Source organism: Paramacrobiotus metropolitanus, unplaced genomic scaffold, assembly GCF_019649055.1.
Source record: "Paramacrobiotus metropolitanus isolate TYO unplaced genomic scaffold, Prichtersi_v1.0 Parri_scaffold0000166, whole genome shotgun sequence".
NCBI classification, from domain to species: domain Eukaryota; kingdom Metazoa; phylum Tardigrada; class Eutardigrada; order Parachela; family Macrobiotidae; genus Paramacrobiotus; species Paramacrobiotus metropolitanus.
This window is the reverse complement of record NW_026570386.1, coordinates 46,185-65,173: the sequence shown is the minus strand read 5'-3', so window position 1 is coordinate 65,173 and position 18,989 is coordinate 46,185. Positions and strand designations below refer to the sequence as shown.

The 18,989-nt window shown below is 42.1% G+C and overlaps 8 protein-coding genes across 8 annotated transcripts; 3 read left to right on the top strand and 5 right to left on the bottom strand.

Moving 5' to 3' along the window:
- Positions 1 to 138: 138 nt before the first annotated feature.
- Positions 139 to 4,835, bottom strand: LOC129600175 (WD repeat and HMG-box DNA-binding protein 1-like). Its single transcript, XM_055498601.1, has 9 exons — positions 4,341 to 4,835; positions 3,999 to 4,119; positions 3,782 to 3,914; positions 3,456 to 3,614; positions 2,161 to 3,375; positions 1,773 to 2,061; positions 1,499 to 1,697; positions 1,246 to 1,439; positions 139 to 1,120 (listed from the first exon to the last, which is right to left on the bottom strand). The coding sequence occupies exons 1-9, from the start codon at positions 4,406 to 4,408 to the stop codon at positions 493 to 495; spliced, it is 3,006 nt and encodes a 1,001-aa protein (XP_055354576.1). The 5' UTR covers positions 4,409 to 4,835; the 3' UTR covers positions 139 to 492.
- A 186-nt stretch (positions 4,836 to 5,021) lies between these two features.
- On the top strand, positions 5,022 to 6,536 carry LOC129600171 (uncharacterized). The gene is made up of 2 exons (XM_055498597.1): positions 5,022 to 5,339; positions 5,669 to 6,536. The coding sequence occupies exons 1-2, from the start codon at positions 5,180 to 5,182 to the stop codon at positions 6,076 to 6,078; spliced, it is 570 nt and encodes a 189-aa protein (XP_055354572.1). The 5' UTR covers positions 5,022 to 5,179; the 3' UTR covers positions 6,079 to 6,536.
- LOC129600172 (molybdopterin synthase catalytic subunit-like) lies at positions 6,385 to 7,604 on the bottom strand. The gene is made up of 4 exons (XM_055498598.1): positions 7,473 to 7,604; positions 7,175 to 7,334; positions 6,998 to 7,121; positions 6,385 to 6,876 (listed from the first exon to the last, which is right to left on the bottom strand). Exons 1-4 carry the CDS (start codon positions 7,594 to 7,596, stop codon positions 6,754 to 6,756), a joined length of 531 nt encoding a protein of 176 aa, XP_055354573.1. The 5' UTR covers positions 7,597 to 7,604; the 3' UTR covers positions 6,385 to 6,753.
- Positions 7,605 to 7,622: 18 nt separating this feature from the next.
- On the bottom strand, positions 7,623 to 8,299 carry LOC129600173 (uncharacterized). Its single transcript, XM_055498599.1, has 2 exons — positions 7,960 to 8,299; positions 7,623 to 7,760 (listed from the first exon to the last, which is right to left on the bottom strand). Exons 1-2 carry the CDS (start codon positions 8,091 to 8,093, stop codon positions 7,631 to 7,633), a joined length of 264 nt encoding a protein of 87 aa, XP_055354574.1. The 5' UTR covers positions 8,094 to 8,299; the 3' UTR covers positions 7,623 to 7,630.
- Positions 8,300 to 8,483: 184 nt separating this feature from the next.
- LOC129600169 (ribosome biogenesis protein SLX9 homolog) lies at positions 8,484 to 10,516 on the top strand. Its single transcript, XM_055498594.1, is given in 7 exon segments — positions 8,484 to 8,877; positions 9,005 to 9,090; positions 9,208 to 9,367; positions 9,370 to 9,399; positions 9,730 to 9,889; positions 10,032 to 10,085; positions 10,170 to 10,516. Coding segments are annotated over 7 exon segments (687 nt in total). The 5' UTR covers positions 8,484 to 8,813; the 3' UTR covers positions 10,303 to 10,516.
- A 206-nt stretch (positions 10,517 to 10,722) lies between these two features.
- LOC129600170 (ubiquitin-associated protein 1-like) lies at positions 10,723 to 11,777 on the bottom strand. The gene has a single exon (XM_055498595.1). It carries the CDS (start codon positions 11,621 to 11,623, stop codon positions 11,003 to 11,005), a length of 621 nt encoding a protein of 206 aa, XP_055354570.1. The 5' UTR covers positions 11,624 to 11,777; the 3' UTR covers positions 10,723 to 11,002.
- Positions 11,778 to 12,043: 266 nt separating this feature from the next.
- On the top strand, positions 12,044 to 14,441 carry LOC129600174 (26S proteasome non-ATPase regulatory subunit 5-like). Its single transcript, XM_055498600.1, has 2 exons — positions 12,044 to 13,639; positions 13,934 to 14,441. The coding sequence occupies exons 1-2, from the start codon at positions 12,326 to 12,328 to the stop codon at positions 14,336 to 14,338; spliced, it is 1,719 nt and encodes a 572-aa protein (XP_055354575.1). The 5' UTR covers positions 12,044 to 12,325; the 3' UTR covers positions 14,339 to 14,441.
- A 452-nt stretch (positions 14,442 to 14,893) lies between these two features.
- Positions 14,894 to 18,729, bottom strand: LOC129600203 (mitogen-activated protein kinase 1-like). The gene is made up of 9 exons (XM_055498646.1): positions 18,314 to 18,729; positions 17,848 to 17,869; positions 17,312 to 17,754; positions 16,356 to 16,488; positions 16,176 to 16,247; positions 16,030 to 16,109; positions 15,874 to 15,952; positions 15,650 to 15,759; positions 14,894 to 15,516 (listed from the first exon to the last, which is right to left on the bottom strand). The coding sequence occupies exons 1-9, from the start codon at positions 18,434 to 18,436 to the stop codon at positions 15,400 to 15,402; spliced, it is 1,179 nt and encodes a 392-aa protein (XP_055354621.1). The 5' UTR covers positions 18,437 to 18,729; the 3' UTR covers positions 14,894 to 15,399.
- Between the last annotated feature and the right edge of the window lie 260 nt (positions 18,730 to 18,989).

Here is an 18,989-nt window from a genome sequence, read left to right as displayed (position 1 = left end):
CAATGAGTAACAATCCAGCTGAAAAGTAAGAAATATATTCAAAGAGCACAGGAAAAAACTCTACATTACTTTCCCGGAATCGCCCAACTGATACGAGTATTTTTCCCGCTGAATTTTATTTTGTAATTGTCGGTCATCTGTTACAGTCCAATATTATATATTAAAAGCGGCTTTACATAAAGCCGCACGAAAAGAATGCAATAAATATTCATGATTTTACAACGCTTTATCATAACTAAAGCTTAACAAAAAGGAATCATTACGGTATGGAAGATACGCGAAACAATGGTATCAAGCATCATACCTTACTTATTTTCTTTCACGAAGCCATACTTCGCCAGTCCTGCAAATACCGGTTTGCTCTGAGGGGTTACCTCCACTGCCGGTTTAGCTTTGCCATCTTTTTCAGCAGATACTTTCGTGGTTTCTGGCTTGGATTTCTTCTTTCCGGGTAGGTCCTCTATAGCCTTTCTTCCGCGCTTTTTTGATGCTTCATGTTTTTCGCTGCCACCATTTTTCATAACCGAGCGCATACCGTTCTTTTCGGAGGAACGTGCCTTTGGTTAAATCTTCCATTGATGAGATCCCGCGCATGACCTCCGGACGCTCGCTGCCGAACTTGCGGAAGGGGTTTCCGGGTGTACTGGTGATCGATGACATGTTGTCCGGAGCAGTTTTCTCAGCAGTACCATTCGATAAACGGAAATGGGGATGATTTTCTTCAAGCATCAACGTCTGCGATGACATGGTGGATTCTCCATTGGAATCGGATGACGAAGCCGCTGTGGGCCGACCCATGAGAGAATCGGCTTCATCTTCCTGAAGATCATATCCACGATCGTCGTCCCCAGCATCCTCAGCATCGGAGCCTACCATTTTTGAGCCACGGTTAACCGGCGCATCCTCATCTTCGCTGTCGCTGAACAGCTGTGTTTTTCTTTCCGTTTCACCTTTGTTGAACCTGCTCAAGGCATTAACCGAGCCGTTGCTGATACGACTGGATGGGGCCGGCTTAAAATGTGAAAGAGTTGTCGTTTTCGGTGTGCTGCTTTTAGAGAGCGTGACAGTTCTGGCCGCCGGAGTGGAAGTTGCTGAAGCTGTTCCTCCGTACAAATCCGGGCTACAAAAACAAGTAAAAATCTTAAACAAGTTACAATACGAAAGCAAAATCATTATGCCATTATAGGTTACGGTTAGCGGGTATCAACAGCAAGTCAATTACAGCAAATCTACAAAAGGGCAAACCTAGGCGGTCGAGGAATACTGTCTGCATCTTCGTCCCGGTGCATCTGCTCAATGATCTCTTCCACCAATGTGGCAAATTCTTTGCGGCACGCAGAAAGAGCGTATTTCCGGAAAACAGCCAGGTCCTTCACTTCTGGTACAAGAGCTTGCATGATATCTACAGCCCGCCTTTCTTCGGAATTCGCACTGTAAGTCTGAAAAAGCAATATGTGCAAACTTCCGGAATAACACAACCGCGCAGACGTAACCTTACCGCGAAAAGCCGCAAAACTTCAGCGGAGATCTTGGAATTTTGATCAGCAAAAGAAGGAAACAGACGCCTCAGAGTCAAATCGGCTTCTTTCTTGTTGTTGTCCTCCGTCATATCGACTTGCATGGTTTCCAAGGGTATCACTGACTGAACAGGAATCGGAACTGTCTGTGGGTATGAAGATCCCCGACAAAAAATGGCACTAAAAAGTAAATCAAAACGTTCTTATAAAATTTCCAGATTAAACTTATTAGTGCAGCTGTTTCAGCAGGCATACCGGATTTGTCGGCTGACTTCGTCAAGTGCCACAATAAAGTAATGATCAAATTTGTTCTTGATTCGGGAGCGCAAATCCAGACAAGGAGACCAGATTTTGGCCAGCGGACCACTGCACTGATACACCCGTACAATGCCAGCATTGTCCACAATGCAAGGCGTGTCACGCAAACCAAAACCCACCCATACCAGTTCCGCTTTGGGCGAAAGAGGTAATCTTCTGTCGGATTCGATCAGGTCCAGTCCTCTTGTAGTTATCTGGTACAAAGAGTGACCCAGGCACTGATCATCTAGAAAAAAAACAATTTATCATTAATTATTTGTAGTCAACTTACCGTTCGCATCGGGCATTTGTAAAATGTGTAAAACTGAAAAAATTCACTATTTACCGTTAAAGGGTTCCGCTTGGTGGTACACAACAGTTACCAAGTTTGCCCGGGCTGCTAATGATACAAATGGTCCGGGAAACGATACAATATACTGCTGGAATCCCGAATGCGTAATCATTCTGACCATTCGGCGACTAGTCGCCAGATAGCACAAATTCCCTCCCAGCGCAATTCCCCGAATCCATTCATCATCGTTCAGCGGTAGCGTCCACTGTTTCCCGTCTCCAATCATGACCAGTCTAACCATACTGCTCTTGCGGCGCACATCAGTCTCTTCCTGCCTATCAGGTTCTTCCGTAGCCAGGAGATATGCCGTATCATTAAGCGTTCCCAAAGTGAAGTTCTCCATATTGGTCACATGTATTGGACGATGTTGAGATGAATTATGGAAAATAATATCAATGGCTGGAAAAGAATCTGAGTCTTCACCAACATAGGTTTTCATATACCCGATATCATTCCACACTAAAAAGCGATGCCGATGTCCATAGGTCGTTCCCGGCTGAAAATGTTTTTGCATTTTTGTCCGTGGAATGAAGGGAACTGCCGGTTTCGTCTTTTTTGCAGCAAAATCAGAGACTGATACGATATCAATCTGATCATCATCGAACTCGAAATTATCGTTAAAGTGTCCACTTCCCTTGTTGGAATTTTCGTCAATATCCAGTTTGCCAGTAGGTGACTTAGGGGCTTTCGCTTCTGGTGTGACACCATCCGAAAAATTGTTGGTACTGTTCTCTCTGTTCTCCGACGGCAGAAAAGCTTCCTTTACCAAAGAAATATATCCTTCCCGGTCGCAGAAGACAAATTCAGCCACATTTCGAGCCGGATTCCAGGCTATCCTCCACACCGACTTCAATTTTCCGCTGCGGAAGGATTTAACCATCTGGCGGGAACCAGTATTGTACAGCAAAATCGTGCCGTCGTTGTGGCCCACCGCAACATGTGTCCCACAGGGAGAAAATGACGCCACTGACGGCGGAGCGTGACAGGATGAATCGTTTAGAACACCCACAACTTCCCATTTATCGCGAATAAATAATTTCACGTCCCTGACCGAGGGAACAGCGAGAATATTCCCTGTTTTGGGTTCAAATGACATTCGTCCCAGCTGCCTGGCGGCTGCATAATCATTGATCTTGGGAATAAAATTATCCAGAGTTTTCACGCATGCGTTATCGGAAATATTCCACATCTTCACGGTACCGTCGCCACCTGTAAGTTGTAATAAACAAACGATTTAACCCAGCCAGGTTTTCTGACACAGAATACTTCGGCTGAACAATACCACTTACTGGAAGATGCCAAATATTTGCCGACGGGATCCAAAGCGACACTCAAGATAGGCGCCGCATGTCCCACGAAACTCGCTCGAGTGGTTACAATCCCGGTTTCCACGTCGTAATTTGCTACAATGATTTTGAAATCCCCTGCACCAGCGGCTATTAGTGTTGCTGAAACAATAAAAATCTTAGTCAGAAAACTGGTGAAAATTACCGCAACTCTGCGCAAACGATACAAAATATTTTCAAATACCTCTGCATTTGAAAAACGCTTTGTGTCGTTTGCGCTTTAACAAGGCTATGGTAAAATAATATATTTTCTGCAAATAAAAACTTACTCTGAGGAAGCGAAACAGATGCCAGACACGTTACAGCGGCCGTAAACTGCATAATTGACGATTCAAATTCGCCGTTTTCCAGTGTATAGACATCCACAGTGTTCGCATCCGACCCGATGAAATATCGCGAGCCCTAAGACCAACACCATAATTTATTATTATTACATTCCTTATTGTTAATGTTAGCCCAGTTCCCTTAACTCAGCAGTATACGAACCTTGGAGATGATAGCGAAGCCATGATTGCGGCCTCTTTCCAGCAAATGACTGGTGGGGGCCATATCCTCGATCCCCTTGAAAACTCTCGTATCCTGGTCATCTCCACAGGCAATGATCTGACTACAAAATGCGCAAGTTAAACATCAACAGTACTTCGACGAAAATCATCCGTCAGCCGCAACCACCCTTAAACAGCGCATAACTGAGCGTCATGTTGCCTTTGCAACATTTCTAATTCCTTTAAAGAGCTCTCCAACTCTTCTAACAACCTGTACGACCGTAACACACTTAAACTGGCCTAAAAAGAGTTTTCGCTATTCACGGTGAAAGGAAACACTAACCTGCCAGTTTCATCGAAACAAACATCAGCTGGTCCACCAGAAACTGCGATTCTGTCGACTGGTGCCATCCTCGGAAACCTGAAGTGACTACTGTGGCGTGCCCAGACAGCACTTCATGGACTGCCAATAATTGATGAGACAGACTGCAGCTTCAAGCTTTTATTCCCCAAAGTTAACTCAAAATACTTGTCCAAATCGGCACTCCAAAGCACTATCAAAAGTGTAAATGCAGAGATCGCAATTCCGCATTCATCATCGCAGTCTCACGGTCCTTCAGGACTTTTCTGCTAGTGAAGCTGGAAGCAAAACAATAGATCTGAGTAGCGTTTAAAAGGTTCCACGAGAAGCAGATATCAGACGTAAGCTATTTGTACAATCTTTTAACAGCAGCCGACACAGGCTTCGATTTGTTTTTAAATTCTTAAAAAGGAACATTAGTGTAAAAGAGCATTAAAAATGATGAAATAATTTGTAAAAGACTAAAAGTCAAGCTGTTCTTACTGGATTTTGGCTTTTACAGTATTTTTAAAAACGAAGCTCTTGTATATCGTGCCTTTTGGCGGCTAATCGTCACTTAGCTGGCAGCCGCCCTGGTAAGTGCATGACTTATTCATGAAAAACCACCCAAACAGTCGCAGGCTCACAGCTGACAGATCTGTAAGTACATTCTACACACGAACAACACGTATTTCCATCTTTCCCTGATTTTTTTGGTTACTTCGTGGCATCTGTTGTTGTTCTTCTTGTTGTTATGTGCAATTTACACTGAGCTGTTTCTTCTAGTTTTGGCTGCCCGTGGTTGGTTATTAAGAATTCCTCGCAGATCAAATTATCGCAGCATGGGGATGGCAGATCCGTGGGGGACTGGGGAAGGAGCTTCTATCGAAAGCAGCTGCAGTGCTGCGCAGGTGGAAACAAATCAGCTCTCGTTTGACGACAATTTTTCTTCCAAAGCTTTTCAGAAACTTCCAGACTCTTCGGAATATGTTTCCGTTCTTGGTAAGCGTGATGTGTTTGTTCATACCACAGTATGTGTACTGTATAAACTATAAAGGAATGAATTAATAATTATCGAACAGACGAACACGACATCGTAAAGTAACAAAAATTAATAGTACGCTGTACGCATTACGTGTTATAATACGAATTGTATGAGTAGTAACAAGAGTTCTACTGCACTTCAGTTTTACTATTTTTGAGTTTCACTTCCGAGTTTTAAATTTTTATTATGCATTCTAAATTCCTCCATTAACAGTAAAGTGGAAGTCTGCGTGTAAAGATGTATCTAGTATGATGATTGTAGTATCCATTATTCCCCCTTTTTTCAGAGCGCAAATTAGCCCGAATCCAGTGTCGATCGAGCGGAGCAGCATCTAATCCTAACCGGGAGATTGTGCGTGGACTCAGCGCGCTTCGCGCTGACCGAATGAGGGATTTTCTCGGTCCAGCACCAGTGTCCTTGTCACCGATAGTCACCAGCAGTGATGCTATCAGTGGTGGCGAATCGGGCGATAATGAAATACCTGATAATAACGATCCTGTTTATGCCTCTTGGATGATGCAGCGTCTTTTTCCCGATCGGCAGGCCCTATCTGCGGAAGAACTCGCAGAGTTACTGCGTTTCGACACACTAGCCCTGCAGCATGAACGAAGCGTTCAAGAAGTAGAGAATACCACAACTACAGCCGCTGACCAGTCGACGTTGGAGGACACCGATAATCCCCACAATGTTTCCTAGTGGTATCGTAACTCAGTTACGCCTGTTACGGTAACGGCATAACAATCGTAAACGTGTAATGTGGTCGCCTTTGCTGGTCATTATTTCAGAGTTCATCGAATAAACTTTATTTGTACAACTCTCTCAATGTGATTTGTTTCTGTTCTTCGTTCTGATTTCCGCAATATGGTGAAATGTTCTCAGGATGTTAATTTTGCCGCGTGGATAGAAGCAAGTATTTAATTGTTCTTTTTGTGTCAGTTAATGTACTTGTAGAAGTGGCGATAAATAGGGTTGTTCTATGCACTTATTCAATTCTGATGTTTCAAATTTTGATTTAGCGTTTCTTGCGATGTGAGCAAATCATCCAATCGGTTTTTTCTGAAGGACACTGTTCCAGCAAAATTACAGTCTAAAACTGTGCTGTGTAGCGATTCCCATGCCAAGTTATGAACAAAGAACAGAAGCGTTTAAAAAAAATTCAATCTGCCGCCTTTCTGACAGCCATGAATAAGTTACAGTAGCTATGTCAAGACTACCAAGTAATTTCTACTATTTTGCTTTATAGTTTCAAGTTTTCCAACACCATAAAAATAAGCATCCAAAGCAAAATAGTATTGTCAGCTACGCGCCAAAAGGCACAATTCTAAACGCTTCTTACAGCTGCGAAAAATGGACATCACTATCATGGCATGGTCATGTTGATCCATTTACCAAAACCTTTTCTGTTTGGTTCAACTTCGATGCTTCAGCTCCTTTCGCAGACCACAAACATTCGGGATTGACGGTCCAGGACCGAGAGCCATCGATATATACTTCCTGTACAAACCGAGAAACATTACTTGCAAGATCGTCGCGATGCGACACTCCACAGGATTTAAAATAAAAAAATTTAGTACAAAAGCTTACTATTAATATTACTCGCAGTGAAATGCCCTACCTGCTTCCAAACGGGTAACTTTGCTTTTATTTCCGTGATAGCGGCATCCATACACTCAATTGCCGCCTGCCGATGTGGGGCGGATATACCAACAAACAGACCCGCTTCGCCAACAGGAGCATAACTAAAACAAATGCAATCAGTTCTGGATTTCCGGCAAGCGTTAACAAGACGTACCCAATGCGATGCACCAGTACAATGGAGCCAATCGAAATAAACTGTTGTCGTAATTGAGAGCAGATTTCTTTCAGTTTCTTCTCAGCCATAGGAACGTATGCTTGATAATCCAGCGCAATTACCTCTTTATCAGATATCTTGGAAGAACTTCTAGATGTACCTAGTACAAAAGGGCTGTTAATTACGGGGACGAAATAAAGATTCAACAGAGCACGTTTGCATGATACAACTGAATAACAAAAGGGAACTGATTAATTACGGGAGAACTGTTAAATAATATGTCAATATATACGAGTACCAATAAAGATTGCAGTGCCTCCGCATCCGGCACTCGCAGGTGCATTAGTTAATTTGGCGATATATTCATCAATGCACAGAGGATTTTCTGACATAATGAGGACATCGATTCCAGTGATCGGCATGGTGCCAGCGGAATGTGATTCTCCGATACGGTAATTATCCTCCACTAACAGGTGGCAAAAAGGCGATTTCGTCACCTGACCGGATATTAAAAGGGGAAGTGGGATTCAACTCCACAAATTCCAAGTTGTGCGCCAAAATTACTTCGTTGTTTAGTTCACGGAGCCTAAAAAAAAGCACTGCATACAGCATATCGCGCACAAGCAACAGTTTACGTAAAACGTAGAAGTTAACTGTTAGAACAGGAAATTAATTTTCAATGTAGCAGTTGTAGCTGACTACAAATTACTACAAGTCACAATGCTGAATAGCAAAACAACTATCGTTCTTCTTCTACCTCTTTAGAAATTACTGCTCCAGCTCACCTTGGAAATTTTGAGTGCACTTGTTGCAAAAAGGATCCAACAGTAAGGCTATTTGACTGTTTTACGTGGAACTTCGTTTCAGCAGTCCCTGTAAGATCTTTCGCCTTGGCAAAGAATTTCAGAGTGATTTCCATAGGATCAGGATATTCTTGCTGCGGCTCGCATGAACTTAGTTAACGGTTTTAAGGTGGTTGACTGCCTGGAAGCATAAGTACGCAAAACTATTACACTATAGAAATTTATGATAAAAGGGCAATTTGAATGATAGGTATTCTTTTTCCATAATAATTTTTACTTCTAATCGATGAGCTTTAGTTCTGCCTGTTTTTTATTACCCAGGGCCCAGTCTGCCCCGTAAAGCCAGTTGATGCCACTAACAGGCTAGGCTGTCTTTACTTTTTTTGCCGTTGTTACCACCCTCCGAACTGGTGGTCAACTTCAGTCTATTCTGCGCAAATGAAAGCCGCCATGGGGGTTCGATGCTTCTCAGTTGCCGAAGTTTTTTCTCACTCTCAAATTAATGTTAAAAACTTCTTTATTACTTCTAGTTTACCAGTACGAAATTCGTACTACGAATACATTTTCATTTTTTGGTTGTTTTGCTTTGTTTGTGCGTATTTGAACGTTTTAATCTTTTGCAGTCTCAGCTTAACCTTGCCATTTGAAGCTTGCAGTTTGATCAGCAGTTCGCAGTTTTTGCATCCAGGGGCAGGTATTGAGTCGCGGACTACAGAACACTACGCCAGTGACTACGGTACTCTACGTCGGGTCCATACTGTGGAAGTTTTGATTGTCGACTCTCCAGTGGAGAGTCTTCACCTAAATAATCTTTCTTGCCAGTTTCTTTGTACAGAATGGCAAAAGTCAGGCGTTTGAGGCAGCGGTATCATAATCTGACAAAAGGGAGTTCCAGTGGCAGTAAGTGACAAGTCGAGTGGCTTACGTGACGATTAAGTTTTATTTGCTCATGGATCGTGATTGAGAATTGAGATTATTTATGTGTAGATATTATTCATGTTTCGTTTTGTTTGATCGGTTATATTAGATGAGAAACGCGGTACCGGCGCAAAGCTTAACGAAGGAATCGGGAACGTTACTGCATCCAGCTCATGTGAACAGCCGCTGTCAACAGTACGCAGTGCTCAGTTTTTGCCTAAAACTGTAGTCAATAACAAAAACAGTAAAATGTCGACATTGCGAGTGATTGTGTCGCTGAAGTCTAAAAAACTACACACACATTTCTTATAGTCTGTGATCGACCAGCTGTTCCCTACGGATGTTTTGTCAACTGCGAAAGTGACATCTCAGCTCCTAAAAAATCAGTTCGCCGATTTTGAAGAGCGTAACACCATTATGTCCACTCTGTCCGCCAAATCGTCAGTTTATGCCGGAATGAAGAAAAAGACAAAAAAGAACTCCGACATCAGCTCTGGCTAAAAAGTAAGTAAGAGCTAGTGTGTATTCACAAGTTACATCACAACGTAATTTTATACAGCTTTTGTGAACACGTCTGCATTTTGGTGAGATATGTAGTACATGCCGCATGGAAACTGGATCATAAATTACAGGAGGATAAAACAATCAATACTGTATCTTCTCTATCCAACCGTTAACTTTATCGCTGATAAATTGCCTAAAGCAGCCGCCACATTACCCTTGATAATATTTACTCAGTAGGCTGAACCCGTTGTTTCAAAACGGTCGTGGAATTAAGGATTTGGTATCATGACTACGGTGATCTATGTATAAAAGCTTTTTTGTTAATTGCAGAAGTTAATGGATTAGAGCAGGCTGTGGCGGAAGCTAGAGAGCGTAAAAATCGGCAGAAAACCGCCGTGGTGGGAGACGTAAGGACGATGGTGGACGCTCTTCCTGATTTGACGTCTTTCCTAAATGCTACCTCTAGACGGGCAGCTGGAGACTCTAAAAGGTTGGTGTTTTAAGAGCACAACACGCGGACAGACCGTCTATTTTACTCTACTGATTTTATGGTTTACTCCTACTGGATTCCGAAATTAAATTTCTTTTGTTTCCTTAAGGGTCGATTTATTTGGTATTTTTGGTTTTCGTAGAATGTCGGGGAAATACAAACCCATGAAAAAAGAATCCGTGCGAGCGCTGCAAGTGTAAGAAATTAGCTGATATTTACATTGCTTCCAAACTTCATTAAAAATATCCTTGGGTTGACAAAATATCCATTGCATTGTCAGGGCGCAAAATGCTGCTATTATGACGGCTGTCATGAATGATCCTGATTACCAAGCTAATCCTTTCCAAGCCATACAAACGCATCTGAAACTCAAATTCGGCCAGCCGGAACCAGAAGCAGCGCCATCGCTGTAGTCTTTGAAACAGATTTAGTTTAAATGTCATCGCCATAGTTGTAGTCTTTGAAACAGATTTACTGTATTAGATAAAATATCATCTTATGATCTTTTTTGGAATTCGGATGGGAATAAATGCTTATAGCCCTGTTACCTGTATACAGTTTGTTCAACAGTCGGATTCTGAAATCGTACACGAATTTGAAAAAACTGTATTTCAAGGATTCCATGTATTTTGTTTTCCCACAGGTGACGCAATAACTATCAGACCGAACCTGATAGTTACGGAATCATTGGAAATAACTAAAAAGATAAACTCGATACCTGAAAACAACAAAGTGGCTAAACAGTAAACAGTTATCGAGTCGGTAATCTGTAACGCTGTTACTAATAAAATTTTCTTTTTATGTAACGTATAAATATCGTTTTAAAAAAGAGATCTTAGCTTGCGCATTTATCAGCTCACACCAGCGTATTCTGCGTATTCACAGAAAAACCAAAGTTTAAGTAAACACATTTTAACCATCAATCGAATTCATTAAAAAATGGAATCTGTCGAATTTAGACAAAAACCGTGAAAAACGTGCTCAGTCCTGAAACAAAATAAAATACAAGCGGATGTTACGTCAACGAATATCGGGAGAAACGACTAGCGTGTACCGCTATCAAGATATTAATCAAAAGAAAGCAAAGAAAGAGAACACTCAAGCTAACACTCACTAGTGTGGCGACTGGAGCACCCGCTGCAATTCCTCCATATCGTTCAAACTTTTCAGTTCCTCCGCATCGAAAGGATTGGCAGCGTTGGGTTCGAAATCTTCAACACGGAACGAGTGATTAGTTGCTCCGTTAGGTCGCGGAATCTGTGGTTGTGGGCTGACTTTTTGTGGTTGGAGGGGAACCGACTGTTGATACGTGACGGACGCTGACGTGGGACTTAATCTGACCGCGGCCGTTCCTTCAGCAGAAGCGCTACTGTGAGCGTGGGGCTGGGGAGGAGGAGGGCGAGCTGGTTTATTGCTGCTAGGGGACGGCCCTCTGTGCTGCGAAGACGAAGGGGCTAGCGAATTCTCCTGGCTGGCACTGTCCTTCATCTGAGCATCCTCTTCTTTGAACAACGACAACCAGTTTCCATTGGAGTTCTGATTGGATAACACTGATGTTTCTAATCTGAAATTATAATCCAAGTCCAGTATCGCTGCCATGTCCTCCTGGGTGCGGTGGACATAGTCTGGAGCTAGAACGATTCGTTTAGCAGGTCGATATTTATCGCTGAAGCGAATCTGCAGACCATCGAGGAGGGAATGGGCTCCGTGAATATGGTTGCTTGCGGATGCCATCGCCTTTTTGATCAGCTACCGAAACAACTTCGAAACATCAAATAAAAAACAACAATTAATAACAGGATGAGGAAAAATCGAAAAAATTGGAAGTCAATGTGTTGTAGTTAAAGTATAAGCAGGCTGTAGGAGAGTCAGCTGAGCAATATCGAAATTTTCCGATGTCTTAAAGTTGGAGTATACATATCTCATGCTTAATGCGTTTCTTACTTGTATGTGTACAAATCACGCATACATCTATCAAGTAGGCAAAAGTAGGCCGGGCCAGCCAATGGTAATTGCGAAAACGTCTTAGTTGTATGTATATATGCGTGATTTGTACACGTACAAGTTGCAGCGCTAATGCAAGTTGCAGCGCTAATGCATATGAGTTATCAGTTATCGTTCATGGCTTCGTTTTTAGTTCCCACGTGCTTGCCTTTTAGTCCAGTTCCGCTGAACTACTTACTGTAGCTGCAATTTCGTACAGTACGTTAAGGCACCCTATCTCCGGGTTGCTGTCTTGAGTACTGCAAATGACATTGCAGAATTCCAGCCGAAGCCTTCTTTTTCGTCGCCAAAAGTTTGAAGTTTTCGAACTACTCTAGTCTAAAAACCCAGGTTTGTTATCATTTTTCTGTGTTGCAAGTTAGGCTTTGAAGTCGTTACAGGATTTGTTTGCGCTGGATATTGGCCAGAACAACCTTTATCGTGTGGAAGGGTATGCAACTTGTTATGGATTCGAATGACTCTGCGACACAGTCGTCTTCCCGATTCGGAAATACGACTTCCGATGTTCTGCTCTCTGCATTATTCAGCAAAATTTGTGACATTTTCGCAAAGGCCCACACCGCAGCGGATCTGCAGAATCTTCGAAAGCTCTTGAGCGACATCACTTATGAGATAACCAAATACGGGACCTTGTCGTTACTGGCGGACATATGGAAGCCCAAATTGCACAGATTCTCAAACGAAATCCTTCCTCGCGTACAGGTTGCCCCAACTGTTGCCATCCATATTCAGGATGTGGAGAATGATGTTGCTAACTTGATCGATGTGCTGACAGAGTCGTTAACGGATGCTAACGGCGTGAAAGACGTTCAGATCAACCTGCCGTGGCATTTGGAGTTCGCCGTGTTGTGTACCAAAGTGCCAGCACTGCCGCGAGTGCGTGCGTTTGGCTACAGGAAAATAGGACGGCTGCGGAATGGCTTAGAAATTTCTCCGGAAAATTTATCGCTGTTTTTGCCGATTACCAGTACATCAGCGGAAGGGTTTCGGGAAGATGAGTCGTATGTCGCCGTCGCTGCGGAGACGTCCATCTTGCAGATCTGCCAGCATTTTCATATTACGAATATTCTTCGGCCAAATTTTCACTTTGCTGCCAGAATTGTTGATATCGTCGATAAACCTACCCGCGGTGGCAGCAGAGATGTTGTGAATTTTCGAATTTTTGATTTCTTGGACAAACTATTGATACAAAGCGCTGACAATTTGCCATATGTTGTTCAACTCGGTTTGATGGAACATTTATACAAAACATTCCGTAATATGGATTTGTTGGTATTGGCCAACGCATCTGAAATAATGTGCCAGTTTGCTCAGCATTCAACCGGCCTGCAGTTACTGGAAGAATCTGGGGGCATGGACTTAGCGGAAAACACGATAATGTCGAAGAAGAACGAGAGGGAATTTGAGTATTTTGGTCCGTATCTCATGCGCATGTACATTACGTTGGCTCGAAAGTTTCCCGAGTACTGCATTTTGAAATGCGAGAAGGTTATCCTTTTGGCTGGACAATTGGTGTTTGACAGGACTGATCATTCCGCTGCAGCTGCACTTGAATTTTTTGGTCAGCTGGCAAGCTGCAGTGTGGCGGGAAAACGGTATCTGCACAATCTGATACTTTCGACAGGCGAACGCCTGATAGACAAATTGTTAAAACTGTTGGGAAGACGTGTCACAAGTACATCCGGGAAAGATTCTGTGACGGATAACAGTATTCATGTTCTGGAATTATTCGTGAAACGAATCGAGGTGGGTTTAGTACACGTTTTAGAACTTTGGTCAGCAGATACCTACACAAGTACCGAAAACGAATACTTCTTGCCGTAGTAATTGAGTAGGAATTTACAGAGTCACAAGGAGCAAAGTTGTCTTTTTTATTAACCGCGTTTTGACCTTTTGCGGTTGCACCTGGTGCATTTATGCCGCCTTTTTATTTTACAGAGTGTTATGCGCTTAAAGCAACTAAAAAAGCGCTTTTTGCGAAAAAAATAATATGCGAATTTGCATCTTACCATAAGCATTACATTTTTGCGTTTGTTGCAGGGTTTAGAACCACCGACAGATTCGGAGCTCCAGGTTATCAGTTCGCTGTGGTTCGAGTCCATGGGTGACAAAGTTCTGATGGCGCTTTTCCAGAAAGCCTGTAATCCGTTCAAGGATGTAAAATTGCCCGTGTTGATGGTGTTCCGTGCGATGGCTGATCAAAAATGGGCACAAATAAAATTTCGAGAGGAACCTGGTTTAATTGAATACTTACTGAACCGGCAAGCAGAAGTGGACACCGATATCAAACAGTTGAAGTTTGACGTTATTGAGTCGATGGTGAAATCGAACAGTCTGACGGAAGTTTTCGACAGTGTTACTGTAGTTCGTTTGAAAGAATACGTGAGGGATGGACCGTTTTATATGCAAGGGCAGTATCAGGTCGCATTTGAAGGTGGCGCTTGAAGAAGAAATGTCTGTGCTTTTACTGATCCGAATTCCGAACTGTCCCGGGCTTTTGGTTTTGATATTTCGTGCGAGTTACAAGAAACAAGAGTTTTGAAATAAACCGATGCTGTGCTGTTATTTACTGATCTGCTGGTGATATTTTGTTTATAAACCGGCACAGCGATTCTCGAATAGATCCATGGGCGCGTGTACTCGTATAAATACATATAACGTACAGAAAACGCATAAATACGGATAATGTTATGTAAAGGTGTCCCTAGAATATACATAGATATTAGTTTCCGGCTATTGAAAAACGAACAGTGAAAATTTTGAGGAACTTTTAACTTCAGAGCAAACTTCGTCGCTTTCAGAAGCCACATACTCCGTATATGGTGCCCATTTTTGCACATGCCGGTACTATTTGGTTGGAAATTTCATGACTTCCTTTTCACTCATTGTCCCACTGCAAACTGCTTTGTTTATCAGGATGTTAAATCGGCATTTTTTGATATCGTTTGCTAGAATTTTATTACTAGGTATCTACTATCTGCCATAACAAGCGCACATGCCAAAAGCACACTGTAACAAACGTTTCCCAAGAACATATACGTAGCTATAATTATTTCAGTGGGTTACTAGTAGTATCTCCTTTCCGTCGTACGCTAGTTGCAGAAGCAACGAATCAAATGCCTAGAATTTGTTTTCCCACACTGCTTATAATTAAAAAATTTGACTTTCAGCAAAGTTCAGCAAACATGCATAACAATATACGAAATGGCCGGTTCCGGTTAATTAGGTAACAAGGAAAGTGCAGATAAAAATGTTTTCCACTTGCCGAACGTGGCCTATACGGATACCGGTACCTTAATTACAAAGAAATTTAATTTTTACCGGTAACAGTTCGTAAACGTACAATGCAAGTATTAACAGTCCTAAATATTTCTCATATAAATTCCTAAAAACAACAAGCGGGCAATTACTGAAATTTCTAAGGTCACCTTTAGCCCTTAAAGTAATGGAAGCTACATCGTAATACACGACACACCAGAGACCTACGGAAATGTCTGTGTCTATAATTAGACGGATGTACGTTTCTTTGTCAATAGAGTCTCTTCCCAAATAAGCTCCTTCAAACGCTCCTTGGGTAAATCATCCAGCTCCATTTCGTAAGAAAAAGGCTCCTCAGCCAATGGCTAAAGAAAAAAGGTCACACTTATACCATTATTTTACACATCTTTAGTTAAGACTGACTCGGATCGAAGACTGCATACTGTATCTATTTGTCCATCTGCCCAAAACAAAGTCTGAATACTCCTACGGTCGTACCTCATCTGCTGGATCGTAAAACGAACCCACAAAAGGATGCGCCAGAGCTTCTTCCACTGCAATCCGGTTTTCTGGATTAAATGCCAGCATTTTATCCAGGAGATCAAGCGCTAGAAATTATAAACCAACAAGGAAGCAATATGGTTCGCGCCTCATGATAGAATTTACTTTCGCTCCATCTTATTAATTCTGTAAACGGAAACATCATGTTCTGAAATAGTTACCTTGAGCATCGGCGTTAGGATAAAGCTTAGTCCAAGCCTGCCGACTTTTAGTTGGCAGAGATATAAGGTAAGATCTGGCCTACCATAACAATTAAATTTTGATATTATGATTTCAGGCTGGCACACGGTCTATGCAACAATGATAGCAAAACTTGCTTTATCGTTATGGATAGCATCGAGATCTGTTGAGGATGGCGAACCGATCGTACTCAGAATGTGATTGAGTTGGTCGAGATCTAGTATAAAGCCGACAACGTTGTGACGTCCTCCCACAACACATTTGCTCACGTAATATCACTTACAGTGTTTTCCTGGGAAAATTGGTCGATTCGACAGCATTTCCGCTAAAATGCACCCCACTGACCAGATGTCAACTACAAAGTAGGAAACTCACTGCATTATTTGACCAAATCACTTATTCATTCGCCTTTAATACAGATTATGATATGATACCGACAACCAATTAACTGGAATTTACATACTTGCTTTCGTGTAACCTCGAGAATTCAACATGATTTCCGGAGCTCTGTACCACCTGGTTGCAACATATTCTGTCAGAACGCCCTTATGATCCTGTACGGGATCTGCGACTCGTGCCAAGCCAAAGTCACATATCTGAGGAAAACAGTTATATCAGAAATTTACCTTAGTTAATGCATTAAATTAACAGACAAGAACTGCCGAACGGCAAGCATTATTTTAAGATACTTCCCGCACTTAAAATAAGATAATGGTTCTATTACAACAGAAATACGCAGCCACCGGAAACGATAACCTTTGATCTTATACTTCCTAATTAACGGCACTTTTGTTAGTTCAGCGGGCAATTACTCACATAAATCCATTAAGTGCCATAAAATAGAGCTTTTAAAAGGCAATAGGCAATTTTCACCGCTGCTAGAAATTCCTTAAATTATCGATAAACCGCATCGATCTGGACTGTAAGAGCCAAAAACGCTACGCAAACGGTTAGGACAATAACAGCTGGTAAGTCTGTTTAAAAGCCGCTTCCAGTTGTGAAAACACTCGCACGCAAGACCTCCCAGTAATACGGGAATGAAATGCTTAAAAATCAATTCCATCTTTGCCACACTATGCGCAGTTTAAACTGATCTGAAAAGTTGATCATGATCGACCGACACCATCTATCGGGACTCCTATTTGCACAAGTCCTTGTATTCTCAACGAATACAAATGCAAATACATGCAACTGTCTCTGCTAACAATCGACGCAACATCTCTACGCAAACTTTTAAAATTCTCACGCTCAGAAAAAGGTATCATGTAAAATTTTTGCCATCATTGCAACCTAAAACAAAAGCTGCGAATACTTATCAACTAGCAATTTCGTACGAAAATTTGTCGCCCTGGCAAAATAAAATCATACGATAAATGAATTTTGTGCGTGCAGTTACTGTAAGTACGTAATGTGACGCACCTTCAGATCGCAAGTCGTATTTAACAACAGATTGCTCGGCTTTAAATCGCGGTGCAGTACATTCGCCGAATGAATATATTTCAGTCCGCGGAGGATTTGATACAGAAAATAGCAAATATGATCCTGCCCAAGACGTTGTGTTTTCAATAGTTTGTGCAGGTCGGTTTCCATTAGTGTCTGAACAATGTACACATCCCGCATCTGGTCAATCGTGGGAGCGCGTAAAATGTCCTTGATGTCGATGATGTTCTCATGTTTGAGACGGTTGAGAATTTTAATTTCCCGTAATGTACGCTGGCAGTAGGTTTGGTGTTCGAATGGAGAAATCTTTTTGATTGCCACTTTAGCCTTGTCCCGATCGCGGCTTAGGCTGTCGACAGCGGAAACAACCATACCATATGCTCCTTCGCCGATGTAACGTAAATTCGTATAACGCGGTCCCACTGCGGCAGATCGATAACCGACAATTGTAACAATCGCAGTTCGCAACAATGAACACCATATGTCTTTTGCTCGTTAATGATACTGTGACTTACCGTTAAAGATTTGTCCTTTCACCTGCACCATAAAAGATGCAAGTTTAACCATCACAACACCTAACTTCAAAATCTACCTTTGCCGACACAGACATCATGCGAGACTGTGAGTACATATTCCGTAATTCGTACTATTTCATCAGCTTGCTGCAGTATTAAAGTTAAAATAATGATAATTGATATCGAATGCTGATAAATAAACCTGCGATATTTCCAGTAGGTGTTACTTATTAGTTATAAATTGTTTTGGATCATGATCATACAGATTTATATATTATATGCTGCAAAGCCACCAGACTACGAAACTTCGTAACCATTGACCACAGACCATGAAATGAAAAGTAAAGCTGTAATTATAGAATTTTTGTTTTTGCGCATTAGTAGAAAACGTACTGTAGCATGAATGCGAGTCCGCGACTACTACCCTACTATGTGTTGCCCGTCTTACTCTGTCTACGCTACGTACCTGCACTAGCCCTGGTCCTGTCGTGCTTTCGCCAGATACCGAAGGTTTACTTTGGTTTGGCATTACATGATCGGACTTCCCTGGTTTCGTAGATAACGCAGCTTTAGATTCCGGCTGATCCATGATTCTGTTTTCAGGAGCAAATCCACTCTGTTCCTCTGGCGGTTGCACACCTTTCTTAACTCACAATCACCATTAAAAGAAAAACCATAAAAAATGAAACTGACGTAAAATAAACGCACACAGCTGTGGAGGTTGACTACGGTTGAGATGTGTGCGTCTGGCATTCACGGAGTGTATGATCCAATACCAAATCAGCTCCATGCGGTAGCATTCATGCGTGCATGTGCATATCGTATACACTGTGCGCACTTACAGATATACGGAAACGAACTCGGCCAATGTCCAGTTTACTGTTTACAACTGTAGCAACTAACAAGGTACGTGCACTTCTGCATGGCCGTCGAAATTGACTACTTCGTACAGCAATTGTAGCTTTGCAAGTAATCCGCAGTTATCTATACAAGTACTGTAATACTATATCTATATTAGTTGCTGTCAAATATTACCACGTATTGGGACTCTGATGCGAATTGTATCAAGGCAAAACTCTCGAGTGCGCAACAACTCACGCACTGATTTGTGAGTCAGACAGATTCACTGATAACGCCGCGCG

What these genes read in the sequence shown, in the direction of transcription:
- LOC129600175 (XM_055498601.1), bottom strand. Translation starts at nt 4,408, where the DNA reads ATGGCACCAGTCGACAGAATCGCAGTTTCTGGTGGACCAGCTGATGTT. An exon ending in GCTTCGCTATCATCTCCAAG is followed by an intron (nt 3,915 to 3,998) that starts GTTCGTATACTG and finishes TGTTGGTCTTAG; the next exon opens with GGCTCGCGATATTTCATCGG. An exon ending in ATCTGTTTCGCTTCCTCAGA is followed by an intron (nt 3,615 to 3,781) that starts GTAAGTTTTTAT and finishes TTATTGTTTCAG; the next exon opens with CAACACTAATAGCCGCTGGT.
- LOC129600171 (XM_055498597.1), top strand. Translation starts at nt 5,180, where the DNA reads ATGGGGATGGCAGATCCGTGGGGGACTGGGGAAGGAGCTTCTATCGAA. An exon ending in GGAATATGTTTCCGTTCTTG is followed by an intron (nt 5,340 to 5,668) that starts GTAAGCGTGATG and finishes CCCTTTTTTCAG; the next exon opens with AGCGCAAATTAGCCCGAATC.
- LOC129600172 (XM_055498598.1), bottom strand. Translation starts at nt 7,596, where the DNA reads ATGCCGATCACTGGAATCGATGTCCTCATTATGTCAGAAAATCCTCTG. An exon ending in AGGCACTGCAATCTTTATTG is followed by an intron (nt 7,335 to 7,472) that starts GTACTCGTATAT and finishes CTTTTGTACTAG; the next exon opens with GTACATCTAGAAGTTCTTCC. An exon ending in AGTTACCCGTTTGGAAGCAG is followed by an intron (nt 6,877 to 6,997) that starts GTAGGGCATTTC and finishes CGGTTTGTACAG; the next exon opens with GAAGTATATATCGATGGCTC.
- LOC129600173 (XM_055498599.1), bottom strand. Translation starts at nt 8,093, where the DNA reads ATGGAAATCACTCTGAAATTCTTTGCCAAGGCGAAAGATCTTACAGGG. An exon ending in GTGCACTCAAAATTTCCAAG is followed by an intron (nt 7,761 to 7,959) that starts GTGAGCTGGAGC and finishes GCTTTTTTTTAG; the next exon opens with GCTCCGTGAACTAAACAACG.
- LOC129600170 (XM_055498595.1), bottom strand. Translation starts at nt 11,623, where the DNA reads ATGGCATCCGCAAGCAACCATATTCACGGAGCCCATTCCCTCCTCGAT.
- LOC129600174 (XM_055498600.1), top strand. Translation starts at nt 12,326, where the DNA reads ATGCAACTTGTTATGGATTCGAATGACTCTGCGACACAGTCGTCTTCC. An exon ending in TATTCGTGAAACGAATCGAG is followed by an intron (nt 13,640 to 13,933) that starts GTGGGTTTAGTA and finishes CGTTTGTTGCAG; the next exon opens with GGTTTAGAACCACCGACAGA.
- LOC129600203 (XM_055498646.1), bottom strand. Translation starts at nt 18,436, where the DNA reads ATGGATCAGCCGGAATCTAAAGCTGCGTTATCTACGAAACCAGGGAAG. An exon ending in CAGGACCAGGGCTAGTGCAG is followed by an intron (nt 17,870 to 18,313) that starts GTACGTAGCGTA and finishes TTTATGGTGCAG; the next exon opens with GTGAAAGGACAAATCTTTAA. An exon ending in TCCTAACGCCGATGCTCAAG is followed by an intron (nt 15,760 to 15,873) that starts GTAACTATTTCA and finishes TATAATTTCTAG; the next exon opens with CGCTTGATCTCCTGGATAAA.